Source organism: Opisthocomus hoazin, chromosome 1 (assembly GCF_030867145.1).
Source record: "Opisthocomus hoazin isolate bOpiHoa1 chromosome 1, bOpiHoa1.hap1, whole genome shotgun sequence".
In the NCBI taxonomy this organism is placed as follows: Eukaryota; Metazoa; Chordata; class Aves; order Opisthocomiformes; family Opisthocomidae; genus Opisthocomus; species Opisthocomus hoazin.
In genome coordinates, this window is record NC_134414.1 from 136,097,711 (window position 1) to 136,120,758 (window position 23,048).

At 44.3% G+C, this 23,048-nt stretch overlaps 2 protein-coding genes across 3 annotated transcripts in view; both read left to right on the forward strand.

Annotated features, from left to right (window-relative positions):
- Positions 1-3,551, forward strand: part of SLC22A15 (solute carrier family 22 member 15) — a 53,743-nt gene extending 50,192 nt beyond the window's left edge. Inside the window, exon 14 of the transcript XR_012765669.1 lies at positions 2,325-3,551. The gene's annotated coding sequence lies outside the window, so the exon portion shown is untranslated. The remainder of the gene's footprint in view (positions 1-2,324) is intronic.
- On the forward strand, positions 2,528-22,626 carry MAB21L3 (mab-21 like 3). 2 transcript variants are annotated; one of them, XM_075437183.1, is made up of 9 exons: positions 2,528-2,555; positions 3,773-3,855; positions 5,009-5,192; positions 9,630-9,770; positions 11,841-11,912; positions 14,512-14,803; positions 17,410-17,591; positions 18,365-18,559; positions 21,389-22,626. In XM_075437183.1, the coding sequence occupies exons 3-9, from the start codon at positions 5,145-5,147 to the stop codon at positions 21,620-21,622; spliced, it is 1,164 nt and encodes a 387-aa protein (XP_075293298.1). In that variant the 5' UTR covers positions 2,528-2,555; positions 3,773-3,855; positions 5,009-5,144; the 3' UTR covers positions 21,623-22,626. The 2 variants fall into 2 exon arrangements, with proteins under 2 accessions (XP_075293298.1, XP_009939940.2); XM_009941638.2 differs by lacking the exon at positions 11,841-11,912.
- Positions 22,627-23,048: the final 422 nt, after the last annotated feature.

A 23,048-nucleotide genomic window follows, 5' to 3' on the forward strand; every position in this document is an offset into this window, starting at 1 on the left:
AAGTGCAAGCCCAAGGCTAATGTGGGAGTGTGTGGCAGTGAGAACAAGCAGCACATGCATTTGGAGCATTTTTGAGTCTGCCAAGAATTGATCGGTGAGGGGTGGGAATGAGTGGAGAAGCATTTCAATTTGGCGTCCGTATGTGATTCTGATGCTGTCACAGTGAATTAGCAGTGCTTTCTTTTCCCTGTAGTCCATCCTAGGCTTTTGTCATTGAAACATCCCCTTTGCCCGTATCTACTTGTTAAAAGACAAAGTGGAAAAAACCCGAATAAATTCACAGAACTTGTGCCCCCCAAAAAGCCTGATTATGATATGCTAGTATCCTCTGAATGGAGACTCTCAACAGCACAGAACCATCACTGCTGAAGACTGTTACAGCATAAACATTACAGGGGATTCAAGCTACAATTACTCATTTTGTACAGTCACTTAATCCACTAATGGGGAGAAATGGGGCAACAGTTTAAGAAGGCAAGAGAACTGTCAGAGAGTATTAAATCTACTGGGATGATTTGTTTTGGTAGTCTCTCTTGACCCAAGTACATGCTTCAGCTAATGCAACAGACTTAATGCCTGTGGTAATTAGAGCAAGAAGTGATGGGTCATCATTAGCAACTGCAAATTAAGGGTTGTATTTCATCTGGAAGGCAGCATCTTCAACTGAGCTTATTTGTTGCCACTGCAGATTATCTGTGAGTCACAAGTGGTACATTGGACTGACTCATTTGTGTGATTGAGTAGAGGCTGTTTAATACATGCTTACTCTTCCATACGAGTAGTTATTCTAAATAGTTGGCAGACAGAAAATGCCACAGTATTGGACTTCCCATACAGTTAATACTACTGCTCTTATTTACTTGGTGATTTTTTTATTTTTGTACAGTTCACACTTCAGATGATTTTCAACTGTAGGTTTGAAATATATTTGTCATATCTATGAAAATGAAGAGTGAAGAAAGGAAAGCCAGGCAAGCATGGAAAGCATCAGTAATTGGCAGCTTCAGAAGATATGAGAGCCAATCTACTACCATTCATGGTGTATAATCACAGAATACTTTTTTGTGGGTTTCACAGATCCATGATCATATTCAGTTCTGGATGTTGCCAATGGCATGAATGAAGATAATATAGATTCAGTATTTTTGCAGATACTAGGAAATCCCTAAATCCTCTTAGACGAATGCTAATAAGCAAATGAAGACACAGGTACAAAGGAAATTAGCCACAAACGGAACTCCATGACAAGGTGCTATGAGGTGGGCATTGAAATAAAACAAATGGGAGGATGTAATATAGCTGAATCATTTCAGATGAACTTGTGCAGATCAGCAGGCAGGGAACTATGACTTGAAAAGACCACGATATTGAAGTGTGGCTTGAAAATGCTTGAGAACAGCTGGATAAATCAATGGATGCTCATGAAGTAGAACTTGAGGGACAGTCTGTGGTTAGCTAGCTGTGTAAGTGTTGCTGATAATGTCCTGAGGGACACAGAAGAGGGAAGGATGGTTGCAGTGCCCTCAGCAAGAACTGTCTGAGAGTGAGCCTTCCTCTCAAAAATATGCCCAGACCCGAATAGGGGCTTAAGCCTCTTTCAGAAATCAAGAGAAAAGAAAGGGAATCAGAGGTGTTAGAAAGGTAGTCATTCTCAGTGCAAATGGGAGCCTTCTTAGAGACAAGTACACATCCAGAATTTACTTTGTTAAATTAACAAAGCTCAAAATCTCTTCACAGGGCACAGATCCGTGATAGCTGATGGATTGTGAGCTAACTACAACTGAAGAGGCCTTTTCTGTTTGCATCTTCATGTTGTTGCCTGGCTTCGGCGGAGTGCTTTGTATCTCCGTGAAGCAGTTCTGAGCTTTTCCTGTCTGTTCAGTCCATGGCTGGCTTGGCTGCAGGCTGACACTCGGGAGAGCTGGGTGGGAACACACGGCCCTGGCTGATACTCTGTGAAGACACATTTCTGTGGCGGGTCATGGCCTGCCCTGCTCAGGGAGTGTGAGCAGTGCGTAAGCTACTCAAAAAGCAACAGTTAGCAAACATTCTCCTTCAAGGAACAGAATCTGCCTGGTCCTAGAGAAAGGACCAGAGTCTAAGTGACAAGAGGGGTGTTCTTTCCTTCGGTGCTTTTCTCAAGGAGTGAGGAACTAGAAATAGCCTTTCTTCACTCCCTCTTGCTGGTGTGCCTGGGGCATTGAGTTGTTGTAGGTTCAGAGGAAATATTTTCTCGGGAGATTGTGTTTCTTAGCATTTGGAGCTTGGGTCCATCTCGGGCTTTCTCCATTTGTAATCTTACTTTTCTATACAATCACATACAGGACAGATGCTCACTGAGAACAACCAACCTGGAGCATGGGTTTATTTCTGTAGTTTTGGTGGCTAACTCGAGGAGAAGAAAAAAAAAGACGGAAGCTAGAAATCCTGAGGTTTGAATGGATTGAGCTGCAAAAGCAATGACTACTGGCTGAAGATAGATGAAGGTTTCACTGCAACAACACTGCATCAGTTCAGCGGATCTCAGTGGAGAAGCCTGGGTTGTTCTTGGTCTGGTTCTGTGTCCTTTTTTATCTCTGCAGATGTTTCTCTCTCTGCACTCCCCTTTCTCCCTTCTGATGCAGGTTTCTCCCACAGTAATATTCCCTACTCACACATGGCCATCTGCCTCTACTTTCCTCCTATGTTCTGTGCTGTCTGGTCCTCATGTAACAAACAAGTGTCCTTGTGATATCTGTTTTCCTCAGTGAGGTCAAGACTGGCTGCTGTCTCCCATATGACCATGCTGCTTTTCCCTTTACAGAAGGGCCTGTTGCTACTCTAACCTCTACTGTATTTTGCTGTTGGTGTAAGGGCCTTTATTGGTTGCAGTATTTTCTGTCAGTCACATAGCACTCTTCCTACAAGGAGCATAATAAATCCATAGGCACTCGATGCAAGTTGTCCATCTGCCGTGATCTCCTGCATCCAATTCTTGTAACTGCTCTTCTTTATTTCTTTGGATTCATTGAAGTCCAGGGAAATTATGAAGCAGCAAGTCCTTACACCTGGAGCAAGGAGTTTTCAGAGTTGAGAAAAACCTGTGTTTGATGTTACATTTGATACTGAATTTCTTGTTGCTTTTTCCTCAGCCATCTCCCCTTGTAGCTCCTTAACAGTGATGGTAATTTATTCTCTTCAAATGGCAGGAGCAGGCAGGAGCTGTTGCTCTGATCCTTGAGCTTCAGCATACATTTGGACTTGAACTGAAATATGCTTGAACAGAAAGCAAAAAGGCAGTCCTTGTCCAAGACTTTATGCCACCTTCCCTCACTGTGAGGAGGGGGAGCCAGGGACATCCAGACCCTCTTGGAGAAGTGCTTCCCAATACAAAAGGGGTTATAAACATAAGGTGTGTTACTGTATATAAGAAAAATGACCAAAACAACCTTCTTCGTCTGTCTGCCAGCTCCTGTGACTCTGGACAGCTGTCGTGAGGAGAGACATTATAGATGCAAGAAAGCAAGGCTCTTAATCTCCCCTTGCTGCCCAATACACGGCTGAGGTTCTGGGCATTAAAGTGATGTATGGTAGTGTTAAAGTTTTCTCTGTATGTACAGCTACTTGCCTGAGGGGGCACAAGGCAGTTAATGTTTTAGGGACACGCTTTGAACAGAATCTGACTATTTAAGAGGCTCATTTGCCTCCCTTGCATGCTCTGCTTGGACTAAATCCCATCCAACCTGCCCCTGCAAGTCCTTTCTGACCTATTGTTCCACTCACCTTCGTTCAGATCCTGCCTTTTGTCTGGCTTCCCCAGCAGAGCTCGCATACACTGAAAGACAGCCAATGAGTCTTGAAGTGAGCAAGGCTAAGGTATGGTTCCCTAAAAACTGGGGGGGCTCACCTTTTTCAGTGCCCAACTCCCACAGAAGCTGGTTTGGGAAATAAATGCCTACATGTGTTTTTGGAGGAGTCCCCCAGTCCCTCAGCAAAAAGATGAAGGCAGATGCCTGGGAGGCACAGAGGAAAGTTTGATTTATAGATTCTGGGGAATCAGATGTCCCGCAGGTATTGGTACTCTATTAATGTACTTGGTATTTGACTGTTAGTAAAGAATATCATGAAGGATAACTAGCAACAACAGTGCCTGCCCTGAGGTAGCACACAGTGCTGTCCTTTGCCAGCTCCTGTAGAGGTAATAAATCAGTCAAGGGATGTCAAAGTTCAGTTTCCAAGGGGAAATAATAGTTTTACTCAAAAGTAGAGCAGCCTTCCTTAGTAAGGGACATGTAGCAGCACAGGATCTCATCTCTATACTCTGTCACTCCCTTCTATGTGCTGACGTACACTTTTTTCTAAAAGGCACCAACCCTCACTGGATCAATGAGGCCTGATCAATTGTTTTTCCCTCTGAATTATCCATATGGGGTTGTTAGCTGAGCTGCTGGCAGAAAACAAGAGACAGCTTTCTGTCTGTTTATTGTAAAGCAAGCAAAGCAAACTACAGGAGGGGACAGGCTGCAGGATGTTTACTGTCAATACAGCCGGAGAGAGAGAGGAGATATAAGGAGAGGGGAGCAGAGGCTGCAGACTGCAGCCCGAATGAATGATCTGAGTGTAAAAATACCCATGCAGTTTCAGAAGGAAAGTGGGTGGATTGAAGTCAACAAGGGATAGCTGAGTGTTTAACAAATGGTTTAGTGAAGGGCTAGTGAAGCAGGGAAGTACTTGTGGCACACAGAATAGCAATGCTATGCATGGGCATACTGAATCTGCAGTGCAATCTGAAAGGCACTTCCAGATCTGCCCTGAGACAGAGCAGTAGCTGGGGTATTTCTGTGTGTGCCTGCATACAAGACCTGCCATTTAAAAGTAAAAAGATAAATAATGATTGAACTTAGAAAATAATAATTTGAGCTAATTTTCCGAGGCAGCTGGATGTCACCATTGTAACTCAGACCAGAATCTTTTTTTTTTTTTAAACAGGCATACTTCCTTGCTTCTCTCTCCTCTTCTTTATCTACAGAGGAAACAGGTGACCTGAGCTTCACAGGGCAAGAAGGCTCTGAGCAGCTCACTCTGAGTGGTCCTCTACTTCCAGAGGCAGGTGAATGAGTGAAGAGTGAATTCACACTTTAGAAAGCAGTGAAGACCGTCTTGCCATGAAACCATTCACAGATGAAGATGTAGAAATCTACATCCAGAGTAAGGTAAGGCTTTATGTGTCCAGATTTTCTGCCTCCCACACTAGGTGTTGATTCTGAACGGTGCCAAACTTGACAGTTAGTTGCTTGCCTGCTGTCTTCATTTCTGAGACAAGACTGGGTGAATTTTTGTGAGAACTGTATTTCTAATGAGATTTCTAGGTTTCTGTTGCACAACGTTATCAGGAGTCTCAGCTAGTAGCCTAATTTTTCAAGGTACTCGTCCTCTTCAGGTGTCCTGAATTTTTGCTCCCGACTTGGAATTCCAGATGTGAGACTAGCTGTAATTGCCAGCATTTAATCTAAGGAAAGGTCCTTGCCTCACTCCTTGTCCAGTGGTCTTGGCTTACGAAATCACACCAGGCGTTGCCTCTAAGAAAGATGTATGTAGGAACTAGAGAGACAGACAGATACTGTTAGAATTCACCCATCAGTCTGTCACCTCAGCTAAGGATATTTCTCTATATACCATGATTAAAATAACATACCGCATTAGCACATGCAGGCTGGAACATTTTCTATTCTATGTCATATTTCTGCACTCGGTTATTTTTTTCCCCCCACCATTAGGAAATGAAGTAAAACAGAATGAAATTATCAATGAAACAATGCTGTTTAAGAAAGGTAACTCTGAGCCATAACATTTTTTTTAAAGCTCACATGTTTCATCACAGTACTCAGCTAGTTCCTATTTTATAGTCTGCTTTCCCCAACAAAATGCAAGACACCAAAGTGAAAAGTAATTTCAAAATGGAAAACTGTGAGGCTTTCTTTTCTGTAAAGGATGAAATATTCTGGTACCATCAAGGGGGTGGTAAGAAAGGTTTGTTTTCTTCATGGAAATGTTTTGGTGACAAGTAGGTGTATGTCTGTGAGAACTTTCATTTTCAGCAATGCAGTGTTGTGCGCCGGAAAATCATTCCATGAGAATCTGTTCAGTGAGCTATAACAGTGAACACTTTCTGAAGATTTTTAAAGTGGAGCCACAAAGGAGGGAACAGAGGGAAGCCATGCACAGGAAGATGCTCATATGACTGCCATAAGTACAATGAACAGAAACAGAGTGTAGCTAAGTGAGGCTGATAGTTGCCAATATTTTAGGTTCTACTGAAAGTCTGTTTTCTAGCAGCCTTCCATGGCTGGATTCCTAGTTGCTGCCTTCTCCTGAGCCTCCTGTCCAAATAAGGCTGCCTAACTAACCTTCAGGCAGCCCCAGTTCTGCTTGTCAAATGCTGCCTGCTTTTGAAAATAGGTCAACCACCTGATGTAATGAATCTCTGTGATACCAAAGATTTCTTCCTTAAGCTGCTCAGCAAAGGAAAAATTCAAGTGCATACAGAGTGGATGTGACTGGGTAAATAAGAACAAACCCAAATGTTCTTAACAATCCCCAGTAAATCCCAGTCCTGCTTCCTTCCTTCATAATGGAACCTTAAATGACCTTGTTCGGGTTTTGTGCATTTGTTTTGGCATGATTTCCAATGTTACGACCTGGTAAGGGAGGGATGCCAGTAGGTGGTAGAAATGGTGGTCCAACAAAGAGCTTATTCTGTCTCTTCTCCCAACATGTCTGTGCTGATGCTAAAGACGTCTTAGATAAATGCCTTGGCTCTTCAGAAGCTGCATTCACTCACTCATGTTCTGTCTTATGATTTTTTTTTTTTATGTTTTCCCTTCTATAGGAAGGTTGTATCTTCCAATAGCATGATTAGAGAGCTACTTGTGGTTAGCAACGGTTAGCAACAGTTAGCACCATCTGTCATGTGCCCTTTGTTCTTTTATCCCTGCCCCGGTGATGAGGAGTACATGCAGAAAGAGTTGTTTATTGATACCTCCCTAAATAGAGTTTTTTGAAAGTCTACTCTCTTAAAGGTTTCATCACAACTGCTGTAGCCTAGCCAATAAGTGATGAAGGCACAATTAAATGAGGCTGGGCTGGGCCGGATGGATGCTCTCAGGATACTGGAGATGGCAGAAAGTGTTCCTAGCAGGTGCCCCTTAGAGAGAACGTTGCATAAGCGATGCTTGCAGGGACACTCTTCAACCTCTGTTTGGGCTGACCCACAGTGATTGTTACTTTCAACAGAAAAAGTCTGGGATTTGTGTTTAAAAGCTCTTACAGGTGGACAACTTTCTCTGCCACTCGTACCATTTTCTTGTTGGAGAAACCATTAGGTGTCTTGTTGAGCAAGTCGAGCTTATTGGACTGCTCTAAGGAGTTCTTCTGGATGAGCAAAAACATGGCAGAGAAAACAGTGATAGCTACAGATGGAGAAGTGCCATAAATGAAAGCTGAGATGAGGCGGTGAAAATGAATATGGGCTAAAATTTTTCAGTATAAATCATTTTCTTAAAAAAAGAAAGAGTACGTGTAAGCTAGCTAAAATTGGTCTCGGAAAACAAGGGTGAATTGGAATGAGGAGGAGGGTGAATTACTGGGGAAATTAAAGGGTATTATATAAACGTAAGGAGTTATGTGTTGCTAACAGAGTTGCTAATAAGGTCAGGATGTCAAGGGTGGCTGAGAGCCCAGCAAAGGGAATATGATACTGCTATCTGGTGTATTTTCCACTTGCGAAAACTATTCAGGCTTAGTAAAAATACCATTAACTTTGTTGGGGGGTAAGGGGGGAGGTATTCAAACTCTGCTCATCTTTAAGTTCAGTATTAGTCAATTGCTTTTCACTGGTTAATTGTTCTTAGGTGAGCACTAGTCCTTTTTAGTCCATTGTTGTGAAGAAGTGCAGATATTTGTCACCTCCAGGTCTTGTAGACACATTTCAATGCATTTGACTGTTTTGTCTGGCAGTTCAGCATTTGACGTAAAGATGTCCAAATGGACTTTTAATGAGGTGCTTGTCAGTGGTATTTTCTAAAAGGGAGAGGAATGTTACTTAAATGTTGCAGCAGATGCTAAGCAAGCAGTTCACAGGAGTTCTAGAATAGAATCACAGAATGGTTTGGGTTGGAAGGGACCTTTAAAGATCACCTAGTCCAACCCCTTGCCATGGCAGTGACACCTTCCACTAGATCAGATTGCTGAAACCAATGTCCAAGCTGACTTTGAACACTTCCAGGGATGGGGCATCCACAATTTCTCTGGACAACCTGTTCCAGTGCCTCACCACCCTAATAAAAAATTTCTTCCTTATGGTGTTGCTTGCTTTTTCTTTGGTCTTTGATAATAACAAAAGACTGTAGCAATTATGTTTGACTGTGGTAATTATGCTTGATCATTCACTTTAGCCAAGCTGCTAATGATCTAAACACTCTTGTTTCATGCCTACAAATAGCCCAGCTGGGGTTTTAGTTCTACCTTCAGGTGGATTTTCATTTTCTGATCTAGTCCTTTCAAACCTCTCATCTGTTTCTGAATTTTGTTCTTGCTTCCAAACAATGAGATTTAGTAGAATACGATGAGGAAAAAGAAAAAAAAAAAGGCAACTAAAGCAAGGATTTCAATCAAATGAGATAAAGCATTAATATGCAAAAAAGCATAGTCAACTCTCTTCATATCTCACCCTGCACAGGTATTCTAGATGAATAAGTGATGAGGAATATTTTAATGAACATCATTAACAGTAGCTGAATCTCCTCCTCACTTTGGTAAATGTGTAATGATCTTTAGAAAATATTTAAATATCCTTTACTAACATGGTTCCTCTGTGTTCCTCCTGTTGAATCTTCTTGTTCTGATTTTGACCATCCCCTTGTGCTCTGTTCATTTTTAGTAGTATGTGAAGGTTTAGATTCATCTGTATATTTTCGAGTTGTCCATACTTCATCTCAGTCCTTCCAAGACTCAGACCTTCCATTGAAATAATTTTTAATAAATTATTATGCTACTACTGCTTGAATTGAAAGACTATCCATGAAGTCATACAAACACCTAGTCCCCAGTGGGACTAACTGTGGAAAGATACCTTCTCACCATCTAGCAATGGACTCTCATCTGTACTTCAGATATGAAGACAGTATGGATACTTTCAACATATTATGCAGGCATCTAAATGCCAATGCACCAAGGTATCTGTAATTCTGGACCTCTTAGCCCATGAAGTGAAACATATCTTGGCTCTGGGAATGCCAAGTACATGCAGGGGAATAGCTGGGTATTCAGCATCAAAATGGGTAAAGAATGAGACCGTAGCTGGTTGACAGCAATTTCATCCATGAAATGAACCCCTTCCATTCCATCCACTGGTATTGGCATGGAAATATCAATTAATGCTTGGCAGTCTTCAGTGTTGGCCCTTTGGTGTTCACAAGCAAGAGCTCTGCTTCATCGTAAGTTGGTTGTAACATAGAGGGAACAATAAGTTTTATTGCTAGTGCAGCACAGGCACAAATGTTTCAGGATGCCTTAAGTCAATTGTCTGTTTTCTGCTGGAGACAAAGACTGAAGTTACCTGTAATGTGAAGTGTCTTTCTTGGAACTGACAGGTGGAACAGCGACATTATCTGGTTTCCAAGGCAGTGGAGGAGGTGCAGAAAATCATCCAGCAACTGACCGCAGAAATCAGCTGTAAGGCCCTGCGATTCCAGGCTATCTCCAACTCTGGCATTCACAATGAGAATATTAAGGTATAAACAAGAGCTCTAATATACTCTCTGGGAGCTTGTGGGCAATCAATAGGTGATTTCTCCATTGTAAGTTTTTTGTACGGACAGGTACCTTACCCAAAATGCCACAGACAATGCATGGACACTTCACTGTGGAAGTTCTAGTGATTGAATGGGTCATAGGGACTTATTCATGGATATCTTGCAACTAGAGGATCATCAGAGAGGGCCGGGTAAATCAGGCAGAGCCTCTTTTTACAGCTACTGCTTTTACAAAGAGAGTCTATTGCCAGAGCTGTCGATCTGCGAGCAGAAGCCAAAGCTCTTTGGGAGAAAGAAAGAAAAACTTGTACAGCAGTAACATAAGAAAAAAATGCTCATGCTTTCATGAGCTGTGACTCACATTTTTCACAGGTGGAAAACCTGTCAACTCACTAAAAATCAAAAATCCTTCTTCCACTATGAACATTAGAAAGCTCCTTCAGATAAATACGTTTTTTTTCCTGGTCACAGACTGGAACTTCTTTTTTACTTGGAAGAAATATGCTTATTGGTCGGAGACGTTAAATGCTTCCCCATTTTAGACAATCGAATACCAAAACAGTGTTCTCTCCCAGCTGTGACAGAAGAAGACTGGTTGTTTCGTGTGACTACTGAACACAAGCATACCCAGTGTAAGGGTATAAGAAACAATCATAGCAGTGGCAACTTCAGATGAAAGTGATCTTTTTCATCTGAAGTAGTTTACGTACTTCAGCTACGTCAGCCCTTACACTAAAATGCAGCCAGTTGTGGATCAAATCACACCAAACATGTAAAAGCATGAGGCAACATTTGCAGCTGTTTAGGAATGAAAGGGTAAAACTCTGTATCGAGCTGCTGAAAGGATATGGATGTGGAGGCAGATTATAATCGTCCAGTCTGAAATGTGGCTATTGCTCTGGGGACAAAACCATTTGGATTTATATCTTTTTTTTTAATTTTGCATATCCCTGGGCATGTGGCCTTACCAGTATAAATGACAACAGTGACGTGAAACGGTGCCACATCCTTGTCCATGTGTTCCTTAGTGCTGTAGTCTGCCATCCACCTCTCTTGCTGGAACAAACCTGCTTGGCTAATGAAGTCTGACAAAACCAGGGTCAGGGTAAAATTGCTGTTCTGGAGAACAAAGCAGAACAATCTATTCTGAGCAGTAGTTTGATGTTACGGTAGGCTGCTCTGAACAACCTCTGCTTAAAAGAAATCCCCAACATTTGTTTTCTTAAAAAGCAGCAGATATGTTATTGATACTTAACTGAATCCAGTGCTGTAAATCTGTAATAGTCACTAGGAGGACCTGGATATCTGTCCTGTAGGTATGGTGCAGTAAAGAATCGGTTAATAAGAATTTTTTTTTGGCTTGGGCTGTTCTGCTTCCAAAAAATGGAATCTTTAATATTGCTCCTGGCATAACTCAACACAGAGGAGACTTGTGTCAAGGGAAAGTCAATGTATTAACTATCCTGTGTTTAATTTTGAAACATCTTTTTTCCTGTCAAGTAAATTTAAAGGAACTTTTCAAAATTTTCAGCTTCTGATTAAAAGGACTTAATTTAACATGATTCTAAATTTGTTGAGATGCTACAAGCCTCCCTCTAAATATCCAGGGCTCGGTGGGGAATACAGAATAAAAGTCTTCAGATATTCAATGTGTTTCTGTAACCCAGGGGGCAAAAAGTCAATATCATTAATAAAAAACTTGAAATAAAATTCAGATGGACAAAATGGAATATTATTTAAAAACTTTGAAGTGTTTGGTTTTAGTTGTGGCCCACCATTTTTGCAGCTGTCAACTGTGTAGGGCTGATGCAGAAGCTGTGGAGGCTTCAGTAAGGCATAACGAGCAGGTTAGCATCCAGATTAATTACTAGTACAGCACTGCCCAACAGCATTGCCAAGTGTGTAACCCTGTAATCGTGGCGGCGTGAGGGTGGGATTTTCTTTTCACAATAGGCTCAAAGGAAGCTTGCAGCTTTGCTCTGTGAATGACCTGGCACATGCTTTCTCTCTGTTCTGTGTACTACTTGTTTTCCTTTCTGCTTCTCTCAGGATCAGGCAGCTTTACTGGCCAAGTGGTCAGCTATGCTTCGGGGGAAGCGCCCATTCCACCCATCCATCCAGGTACAAAGCCTTCCTGCCACCTGGTGCCTGCCGGTCCGTGTGCCTGCTTCTTCCTTGCCCACCGTCTTCTCCAGACAACTTCACCCACCTAACCGATCCTCCCATGACTACTTCATCCTCTATGCAAGAGACTTGCTTTTTTGCTCAAAGCGTAAATATTTTATTTCTAACCTAATGCTTCTGCCTCTCTGGGGTATCCTGGACAGGAATGCAAGAATGAAGCTGTATTTAATTTGCCCAGTGTAACGCAGGCAGGTTTTCAATGCAGCAGAACTGGCCATAAGGTACACACCCCAGAATCTGAGGCTCTTGTTCAAGCCTGTGACTTGCTGGGGCCTGTGGTCCGCATGTGGCACGTAAGACCATCATGTGGCAGAGCAGAGGTGTGGGACTGGGATTTATTTAGGCGAAGAGGACACCAGCTGCCCAGCTTTACAGTGCCATCCCCAGCCTTGTGATTTCTGGTGTTTCCTGGTAAGCCCCAGGTGGAGGAGCATTGTCACTTGTATTTTGAAGGCACTCACATAACACCTGCAGCTCTCCCCTGTAAAATCTGTTGGGTGCCAGTGCGTACAGGTCAGCACCTTGATATGGAAAGGAACGGTCGTTTATCTGCAAACGTGGCTGAGGCAGTGTGATGAGCAGTAACTGCATGACAGCCGTTGTATTTTTTTCCTTATGGAGCCTACCACTTCGTTCCTGAGCTGCTCACAGAATTTCTCAGCCCCACCAAACCTGACTTGTACAGGTCAGCTTAGTCTGCAGTGTCACCCTTCCTGTATCCTCCTGCCTTTAGGTGGTTTATATTTGACAAAAGAAGTGCTTTCTGGTGTTTCCTCTTCTATTTCTGTGCTTCTTGCTGGCCATCTTTTGTGTTTCAAATCTCGTGCTAGGGAGCAGAGAAAACTGGCTGCTCCCAGTGGGAGAAGGAGCTGGGAGGTGAGCATGACAACATGGCAGCGCCTGCCCCATGGCCCCTGAGTGAGGCAGACCTAGGGAGGGCAGCTGGGCTCAGCTGAGTGTCTGGATTGTCAGGCAAGTCTGTGCTGATCAGGCAGGTCTGAGCTCAAGCCAGGAGCACTCATCGGGGTCCGGATCAGGCCCAACGATGGTAACCAGGGTCAGATGCAGTCTGTTGATTGCCAGGCAAGTCCATAGTGGCCAGGTAGGTCTGAGGTCAAGCTGGGAAGGCAGTCTGCAGGTAGGGCAGCAAGGTCTATGGCCAGGCACAGGCACAGCTGTCACACGGTTGGAGACCAGCGCTGGCTAGGACACAGCCTGGAGCTGAGCTGAAATGGGGTCCCAGGCCCATGGGCAGAAGGTGTGGGTAGAAAGCCCAGAAAGGCTGCTTAGGGCTATTAAAGCCTGTTAGTGCCCTAAGGGTCCTGGCACCTCTGCAGTAATCTTTTAAATCAGCTGAGCTACCGGGAAGGCTACCAGAATGTTTTGGATTATTACAGGAGAGTGACAAGCGTGTCATTCACCTCGGGTGTATCCACCTTGCAGCAGCCGCTGTCACTTCACATCCTGCTCGTGCAGCAGTTCCACCTTATTAATGCCAGCAGGAGTTAGGCTTGGTAGCAAGTGGAGTTGAAAAGCTGCTGAGTCAACGCGGTAAAAATCTGAAGGAGTCTGAACGCCCTCTCTGGAGCCGTGATTGCCAAATGCTTCCAAACTAGTGTTTGGAGATGTCTGGCTATACCCTAGGCCAGTGTGAGGTTTCGTGGTACCTGTGTCACCTTGTTCACTCTTCGCAAATACTGGTTCAGCACTGATTTTATTGGAAAATGGTGATTTCCAAAGTGAGGCCAATTAATTGCCTTGCAGACAAGCCTGTGTGAGGGTTTGTTGTCTGCTGGTTACTGTTTCCATCCTTATGCTGTTTCTGGCTTCTGCTCAGCAGGAGATGCAGTTTCATACAGTACAGCTGGCCAAGACCTGGACTTATTTCTGAGAGTGCCACTGCCTGCATAGGCTCAGGCGTGTCGCTTACCTCACGTCTCTGTCTCTTAAAGGACAGTCACACAGAGTGAAACACTTTTAAAATGAATGGGCCATAGCCTTATTTTACTAATTTCTGTAGTGGACTTTGAAAGAGATGAGAAAAGTGCCCTTTTTGCCATAGTTATTACTACTATTGAACTCTACGCTTATCTCTAGTAACAATTCTGAGGTAATAACTGGCACTATTTTGCTTCCCTTTGCTGGATCTCAAAATATGCCCTGTGATGCTTTCCTGCTCTGTGGAAGCTGCAAGTTACTACATCTCGTGCAACCGGAGACTAGAAATAACAAGGAATGGGAGGAAAGCATGGCAGGTGTGGTGGCAAATCACTGAGTGTGCTCTTGTCTTCCATGAGTCATGACTCTCACATCAGACTTCTAAGACAATTTCCTTTTAGTCTGTGTACCTCCAAAGTAACCCTCAGACAGGCATGGAACAAGTCCTGGCTGTATTCAATTGTTCCCATCATATCATGGCTTTTCCTTCTCTCCAAAGCTCCTGGTTTTACCTATTACTTCCTTAACCTTCTTTTCCGTACTTCGGGCTCGCCGATCTGCCCTTGTCTCCTCTCTCAATCTCTCCGAACTCTTCTAGGTCTTAGCACCCAGCCAATTCCTCATCACAGTTCCTCTGCGTGGCCTGGCTGGGTACAGGGAATGCCAGGTACGGCACTGGCGTTATTACACCGTGCATGGAACCAAGCTCCTCTCCTCCGTGCGGGACCCTGAGGAACTGCATCAGTGGCTAGAGGTGGAGCAGTTCTCAAAAAGCCTTCAGCAGTGGCATGAAACGGACGTGAACATCGAAGGTGATCTGGTTCCAGCCAAAGTCCTTATCGTCTTCCGGGAGCTGGTGGAAAAGTCAATTATCTCCTGTGACCTGTCCAGTGAGTTTAGTGGGGACTGGTATAAGGGGAACTGGCTGTCTTCTGCAGCTGATAGAAGCAAACAATCACACACACGAAGTGTTTGTTTAGCTCACATGATCAGAAGTTAAGAAACAGCAAACACCTCCAAATGCAGGTAGCCTTTAGCCCATTGCAGTGATGCACATAAGACCAGCACTGAAGACAGAATTAAGTAGTTCTTGGGCTTTTCGTACCCAGGATGTTGCTCCTTTCATAGGAACTTGGGTAGGGTCTCCAGCAACATCACTCTCACAATTCAACCAAGATGCAACCCAGATTTTCAGAACATTTAGGAATTTGGGAAAAATCTTTTTCTACTACAGTACCTGCAATATATCTAGACTATCAAGGAAGCTAGGATAGGAAAACTGGATACAGGGAAGGTGCGTGCATAAGTCTGAGGAGAAAGTGCTTGAAGACATGTATAGGGCAGATAATGCTCTGGGGACACCTTAGCTGCCCGTAACTTTCCAGTGTGGCATGGTGGGAACTAAGCAGTAGGACTTCTACTTACACAAAGCCTGTTGGACAAGTGCTCTTTTCCCCAGTGTTCAGGCTACTCCAGTCCTGTTCAGCAGAACAGAACTCGGGAAGTTTGCTTTCGGTGGTGGTGCTGATCACTCTGTTCACAATCTGAAGTGCCTGTTTATTGCCTGTGGCTATTTGTACTGGAAATGCTGATCACTGACATAATGCAATCAGTGGTGCATGCAACATGCCTTCATAGCTGCAACATCTGTAGCAAGATGCTGCCTGAACAGTGATCCTCATGCTTAATTTGTAGTATCCTAGAGGCATGTTGTAGACTTCAGCTAATGAACACTTGGCTTGGTCCAAGCTAAATAGTCTATATCCATCTTTTCACAAGAAGATACTGTGACATATTCAAATGCAGACTGTGGTGCCTCTTCGCATAGCATGTTTCTAGGATGACTTCACTCATCAGCAGCCTGGTATGGGTCTTCTGTATTCCGAAGAAGTAGGGGGTATTTACACTCATCTGACTGCACACTGAATTTGTCACAAGAGAAACGGAGGACTATGAGCATGATTAGGGTCCTGGAGCATCTCTCCTGCGAGGAAAGACTGAGGGAGCTCAGCTTGTTTAGCCTGAGGAAGAGAAAGCTGAGAGGGGACCTTAGAAATGCCTATAAATATCTTCAGGGTGGGTGTCAAGAGGACGGGACCAGACTCTTTTCAGTGGTGACTGGCAATGGGCAGAAACTGAAGCATAGGAAGTTCCATCTGAAAGTGAGGAAGAACTTCTTCACTCTGAGGGTGACGGAGCACTGGAACAGGCTGCCCAGGGAGGTTGTGGAGTCTCCTTCTCTGGAGATATTCAAGACCCGCCTGGACGCGGTCCTGTGCAGCCTGCTGTAGGTGACCCGGCTTCGGCAGGAGGGTTGGACTAGACCCACAGAGGTACCTTCTAACCCCTACCATTCTGTGAGAAAACATGTTAAAGTCAAGCTCAGCTAGATCATTGCATTCTTCTAGGAAATACTTGTTATCATAGAAATAGAAAGGTTGATGGGAATGAAATTTCACCATTTCCCTTGATTTCATTGCTTCCCTATTTTTTTAATTCTTTAAGCAACAGCAAATACAGAATTTTTGAGGTGTCTCACTTTTCATTGGTGGAAAAATATGCAGCACAACTGCAATGCTTTTGGAAATGCTGTGAATATAACTACACGCTGACACAGCAGTTGCTGAGGGCTTGGGAGCGGTACAGTTCCTGTTTTGGTGCCAGGCTTGGCTCGTCAGGGAAATAACATGCAGGTTTTACTGAGGGTTATAAAGTTCTAGTTGGGATGGACTCCATTATTTACAAGGTAATTCATCCCTGCTCTTCCTGCAGGAGATGCTAGATTACCATGGGGAGTAGGCAGATATTTCCTCTGTGAGGGCGGATGATGTTCATCACTGTTCCTTTAAGTCTGTTGTGTGGGCTCCTTGTGGAATTGCTCCTTAGCCCATGCTAGTTAAAATGAGGTGGGTTAACACACTACTATTTAACCTGCTTATGGTAATCTGCTCCATCTTTTACTTCACAGTGGGTTAGAGCATGATCATGCAATTGGCTTAGATGGCAAAGTTCAAGGGACAGTGGTCCTGCCAGAGTGACAGGGAAAGCTGGGGACAGAATCTTCCTCCATGAACACAGCTGGACCAACAGGAAACATCTCACTAAGTCCATTAGTTGTAGCTTTCATTCCTTTCTGCTGTCTTAGAGCACGTTGTTCCTGGAGGTGAGCCATTCTTCTTTCCTCCAAATCACTGTGGAACTAACTCTTCTTGACGCTCGGCAGTCCCAGTGAGACAAGCAGTTAGCCCAAAGGAAAACAAAAGCATGGTAACTGAGTGTAAAATTGAGAACTTAGTTGTTCCTTCATCTTCTTCCTGTTCTTGTTCCCCAGGTTAGATTAAGATCATAATTTTTTTTTCTTGTATTCTGCTTATGGTATTGAAGAGAAGGTGTTAAGACAGACCAACAGAACTGCAAGGCCCTAGACAGCCCCTTGCTTGGCTTGTGGAAAAGGACCTTTTCGTCTTCATTATCTTCTCGTGTTGTTCCTTCACAGGTAAAGTGACAGTGCTGGAGAGCTTCAGCTCAGTGGTCCGGGTAGCTGTGGAGACATCAGAATCCCAGGTCGAGGTGGAGCTGGTCCCTGCTGTGGAGATTCCAACTTGCTGGCCCAAGAAAGCCCAGTGGCCTCGTTGCTTTAAGCGTTGGCCTTCTCAGGAAAAAGTGCAGTGCATCAAGGTGAACGGTGTCAAAAGCACTACTAACTCTGTGCTAGAATTTACCTTGCAGGTGTCTGACAGTGGTTTCCCAATTGAAGGACTGCATGGTGATGGCAGGCAACAGCATGGCTGGAAGGTGTACTCTCTAGAGAAGCAATATTTCAAAGTATTCTGTCAGATTTTATTGGGATTTTTTTGCCTCTTACGGTGATGAATTATACAGAAGAAAAACTGAGTTAACTGTTGATTGCACGAGTCTTGCACACAGCTCTGCCTGTATGGCTCGCTCCTTGACACGCATCATTCTTGCTGTTCTGCTGTGCCTCATGTCAGCCTTCTGCCCATGGGCCACTCTCTTGCAGATTCCCCTCCAGCCTAACCCCATCTTTCCCTACAAAGCTCATGGCTGGATTCTGGTACTCCAGCTCAGCCCCAGCTGCCATGTTCCTGCAGGTCCAGTTACATCTTCCAGTCCTGCTCCCCTCTTGTGCATGACCTGCTCCTCCATGGCAAAGTGCCTGCAGAGCTGTGGCTCTGCTTTAGTAGCACTGCTGGTACTGCACCTGGCGGCCGTAGAGCTGGAAGTCCTGGGAGAAACTGATGTCAGAACATGAGGAAACAAAACAAATTGCACAGTCATTTGACTAGGAATTAGGATGGGGCCATGACCGATGTTTGCTGTCCTGTCTAACCCTCTTTAGAATACAGTGCCCCACTTTAAGAGTAACATCCTTCTGTGTTATTCAGAGAAGTTTGCCAATGATCTGGAGTCACTTCCCTTGTTGTCCACAGTCACTTGGTTTCGACCTTTTGGCCCGCTCCAACTATCATTGGCAGCTGTGTTTCTCGCGTGCTGAGCATATACTCATGGAAGGCCTCGATGAAGATGGTGGCTGTCGCATGAAGTGCTACAGGGTCATGAGGCAGATGAAGGAAGATGTCTGGTGTGCTGGAAATAAGCCTGTCATCACAGCTTATCACCTTCAGGTAGGCATCACCATGATACCAAGATACAGTCTCAGTATCCGTTGCAGGGGCTTCCATCCAGTAATGTCAAAATATCACGGCATAAATCACTGTAGGATTCTTTAGGATTTCTCCTAAAGAATCTCCTGAGTAACTTCAAAGGTAACTGTCAAAACTGCTTTACAGTGGCAAGAAGTTCAGGAAATACATGTTCCAAGCTGCAACAAGAAACTAAAGTCTGTAGGAACATTATGACTGCAACAACATAGATAATGTTAGAGCTGAGGCCCCTGCTCTGTAGTGACTTCACACAGGCGTTGTAATACTGTCTTTAATTGCACAGTTACCTCCTGCCTTTTGACTGTCCCACCCATCTATATCCATCTATCTGTCTGGAGGAAACTTGTGTTTGTCTGCCTGGATGTGCACTAAACAATATTCTTAGGTGAGCATTAGTTCATGAATGAGGTGGAAAATCTTCTGGTGTTTTACCGGGGCTAGGAAGGGAAGAAAGAGGTAAAAGGGTGGTAGCATCCTCCCTGCAAGTACTTCAGGCTTCAAGATGGCTTTATTTTACAAATAACATTTGTGAAGAAGAGACAGAAGGTTCTGCTATGACTGTGTCCCCACATCTGACAGCTGCAGGCATTGATGGCCAACAGGCAGCACCATTTATCAGACAGTAGATCAGTCCTGTTTTCTGGGCCTCTGTCCTCCTGGAGCTGCCAGGGAGAGGCTGCTGTTCTCCCACCCTGAAGCCTCCAGCCGCCAGGCTTTCACAGCAGTTACTGATCTTTTGGTGTCCAAACCCAGACGCGATACCAAAATTTCTCCTAAAGAAAAGGTCGCAACCATCAAACGCTGTTGTAGTGGTGGGACTAATCTAAGTCAAGTTGAAGTCAAAAAAGAAATGACGAGGGTGGTTATAGCTTAGCAGAATGCAAAACTTCTCAGTGCCTATAAGAACAACCTGGTGGAAAAGCTGCCATAGATAGAAAGTGGAGAACCATTAACCCTTAGTAACGATCTCTTTCTGTCTCAAGAAGAGGTGCAGGAAGTGCTGTTGCATGGACTCTTGATCAAAATAAAAAGCTTTTTAGAAGCTCTTCAGTTCTTTACTGTAACTGCGCTTCAGGCTTTTACTGCAAGAGAGGATGCTTCAATATTACTTACGTGGGAAGAAAAAAAAAAAAAAAAAGAGAAACGCTCAGTGGAGAAACCAGCAGCTGAGCAGAGGCATAGCGTTAGGTTTCTTCACATTATTAGGTTTCCACTGTCTGAGGTATCCAACAATTATTATTAAACAAGACTCCACACAAAAAAGGCCTGCTGTGACAGAGGAAATCCTCCCCCCCAGCAGTTGTGAAAGCCTCAGAGGACTGAGTAAATGCACTCATTATGCTTACCTCCATAGGAATGAAGTTCAAGATCGGGAAGTCCGAAAGACCTAGGTACATTTTGAAAGCCAACTCTCTATGCCTCTGGTAGACAGCTGGCAGTTAGGGATGACTCAGTAAATGCTGAGGATAGATCACCTGTTTGGCAACTGACTGGAAGAGCAGCGCTGTTTTCCTTGCCTCCAGAAACTTCATTGCAACTGTTGCCCATGGATCTTGCTGAAGTAGTTTCCGTGTGATGAAAGATAACTGCTCTGCAAGTCTCCAAGGAGTAACTCTCACAGAGTTACAGCTTGAATTTGTCACTACAACTTTTTTTTCACTGGCAATATTAAAAAAAGTCTTTGTGGTTATTGCAGCAGTGAACAAAAAATTGTTCACATTTGAAAAGCTGTCTGAGAAGAAATTCCTCAGCACTACAACTACCGCAATGCCTACTGGAGGCAAAAAACAAACCAGGCAATCCAGAGTAGTGTGGCTTATTTTGGTGAAATTCTACCTCTGATGAAGCAGAGGAGTTGAAGGCTGTAGTTTAGCCACATCTCAAAGTGTCTGTGGGTCTCTTTTTTGGGTTGCTGAATCTGCAAAATGAAATTGGGCTTCAGAGGACACTAAGGAACTTGGCAAAATTATTGAATTCAGGATGGGTGACCTTGTACTTTTAAAACGGATTTCAGGTTGGCCATGACAGTCGCTATGGCTTTTTTGGTACCGTAAGTGTAAGGACCTCCAGAAAATTCTTCTCATTCATTCAAAAGTCTGTAAAAATGCAAAAATAATACTATAAGAGCAGTAATGAAATGCATTTCATTATTTTAACTGTGGATTTCTCAAATGTAAAATCACATAAAATAAATCTGGGGCAATAGAACATAGTGCATGCTGTTAGTATCGTGTTAGAAAAACACAGGCTACGCTTGACCAGAAAGCATGCCCTGCACCTGCAATAGTTGCCTGGAAAATCTGTTTGGGGTACAGATCTGTGTGCATCTTTAGTACAAATACAGCTGAATCTAACAAGTGATTATGTTAATCTTTGATTATTCTTCTTTCCCTCTTTGTGCCTACTGACTTCTGCACTTGTATGATAGTCCATTTTCTACAACCTAAAATGCCTGGCATTTCCACAGAGGTTCTGGCTGGAGGATGGCAAATAGGCTAAGAGTACTTTAGCAAGACCAGTTTCCTTGGGCTCCTGGCCCAGTCAGTGGAGAGGGGCTCCTCTGGGGAGAGATCCTAGCCAGGCATGTCAGAGTTGCTCTGCCTGATCCCCAGAGGAAGCTTTAGCTGTGATCCCTCTGTTGCAGAAATGTTAACACAGGGAGATAGCGGTGAGAGTTGCTCTCATTTCCAAGGCTGTCAGCCATTTACCAGCACTAAAGCTGCCTCAGTAAGCTGTGTGAGCCCTCGACAGAACCTCTAACACTTCTTCTCTCCCATCTGCTGCTTGCAGACAGTGCTATTCTGGACGTGTGAAAAATACCCACGCACCAAGGATTGGCACTGCTTCACCGAAGCCTTTCTGCGGCTGGTGCAGAAGCTGCACAAGTGTGTAAGCCAGCACTTCCTCAAGCATTACTTCGTCAGGAACACCAATCTGCTCAAATATGCCAACACCAGTGACCTGGACCTTGTGGCCAGCAAGATCGCAGTCTTCTTGGAGAACCCCATCTTCTGCCTGGACTAAGGCAGGAAAAGTCCTTCTCACCCCAACCCTGAGCCGATCCCCCGCCTCCTGTCCCCACCTGTGGTTGTTCTTCATGTCCTTCCAGCAGATGTTGCAGCTGGCTTTGTAAGACAGTTGGCACATGCGGTGTGAAAGAGAAGTGTCGAACTGGCAGCAGTGGGCGGTGAAAACTGATGGGAGGTATCGCTTGATGCCCGCCTGATCTAATTTGCTTTCAACAGTGGCAGCCTGCATGGAAGCTACAGCTAGCGAAACCCAACTTTCTGTGTCACTCAGAGCAGGTGACTGCCTTGTCCTCTGTCCCTAGTCTTGTGGCACCTAAGCAGAAAGATGATGCAGAGAAGTCTTATTCTGCTGCCTACCGGCTGTGTAACCTAACACATGTATTGTTGCTGCCTCCCTTTTTCTCACAAAGACAGTGGGCTTAATTCCCTGCTTAACCCACAGGTCAGCTCTGCAGAAGAGCAGAGGAACATTTCTGAAGTGTACCGAAGCAGGAAGCTTTCTCTGAGGCCTTCAATGCCTCCATCTCCAATTAAAAGGGATCCTGCTCCAGTCAGAGATAACCATGCTGCTAGGGTTGAATAGCTCAAGGGAAGCAAGAGGAGGAATGGCGGTTTTAGCCACCTCCTTGTTTTTCTCTCCTTCACTTCCATTTTTCTTCCAGTTGCTTCAAATATGTTTTCTTCATGTTTGCCTTTGCCAGTTGTGTTAGTGCCATACAACCAGGGGGCTTTGCCAGAGCAGATTTCACTCCCACCCCTGGCTCCATCCAGCAGGCTGGAGAAGGAGCAGGTCTCTCCCTAGTTGTTAGCACCTACGTATTTTTGGGTGGTGTACCGAAGGAGAATATTTTTCAAAGGCTGTTAACTCCAAAACCCCCAGTTCTTTTAATATTATGAGTGTTTTAAAAAGAAAACCAGTTTTAGTGTTTCCAAAGAACAGAGTTCTAGAATGAGTACAAAGACCGTTGGTTTTAATGTTATTAAATCACTGAAACTAAACAAAGGTGGACTTTTTTTTCTTACACCTGTGCAGGAAAGCACAGAAGTATTTGCTTTGCCAAGGAAGGTGGCAGAGATAAGAGTTGCAGCCCATGCTACGGGGAGTTGCTGCAGTGGATGGCCTGCAGGATGACCATCCATGGCAGAGCATCTCCCCCTTGTGTCAAATTGTGGTGTAACGATGCGTCTCTAGCACCGCCACTACTTTCTGGCTTGATTTTGTACTCAGGAGTATGTTCACAAGTCCATGGAGCCTGATGGGGTTCACCCCAGAGTTCTGAAGGAGCTAGCGGATGTTACAGCAGGACCCCTCTCAATCATCTACCAAAGGTCTTGGCAGTCTGGGGAGGTACCTGCTGATGGGAGCCTACCCAGCACTATTCTAATTTACAAGAAGGGCGGGAGGGAAGACCCAGGGAACT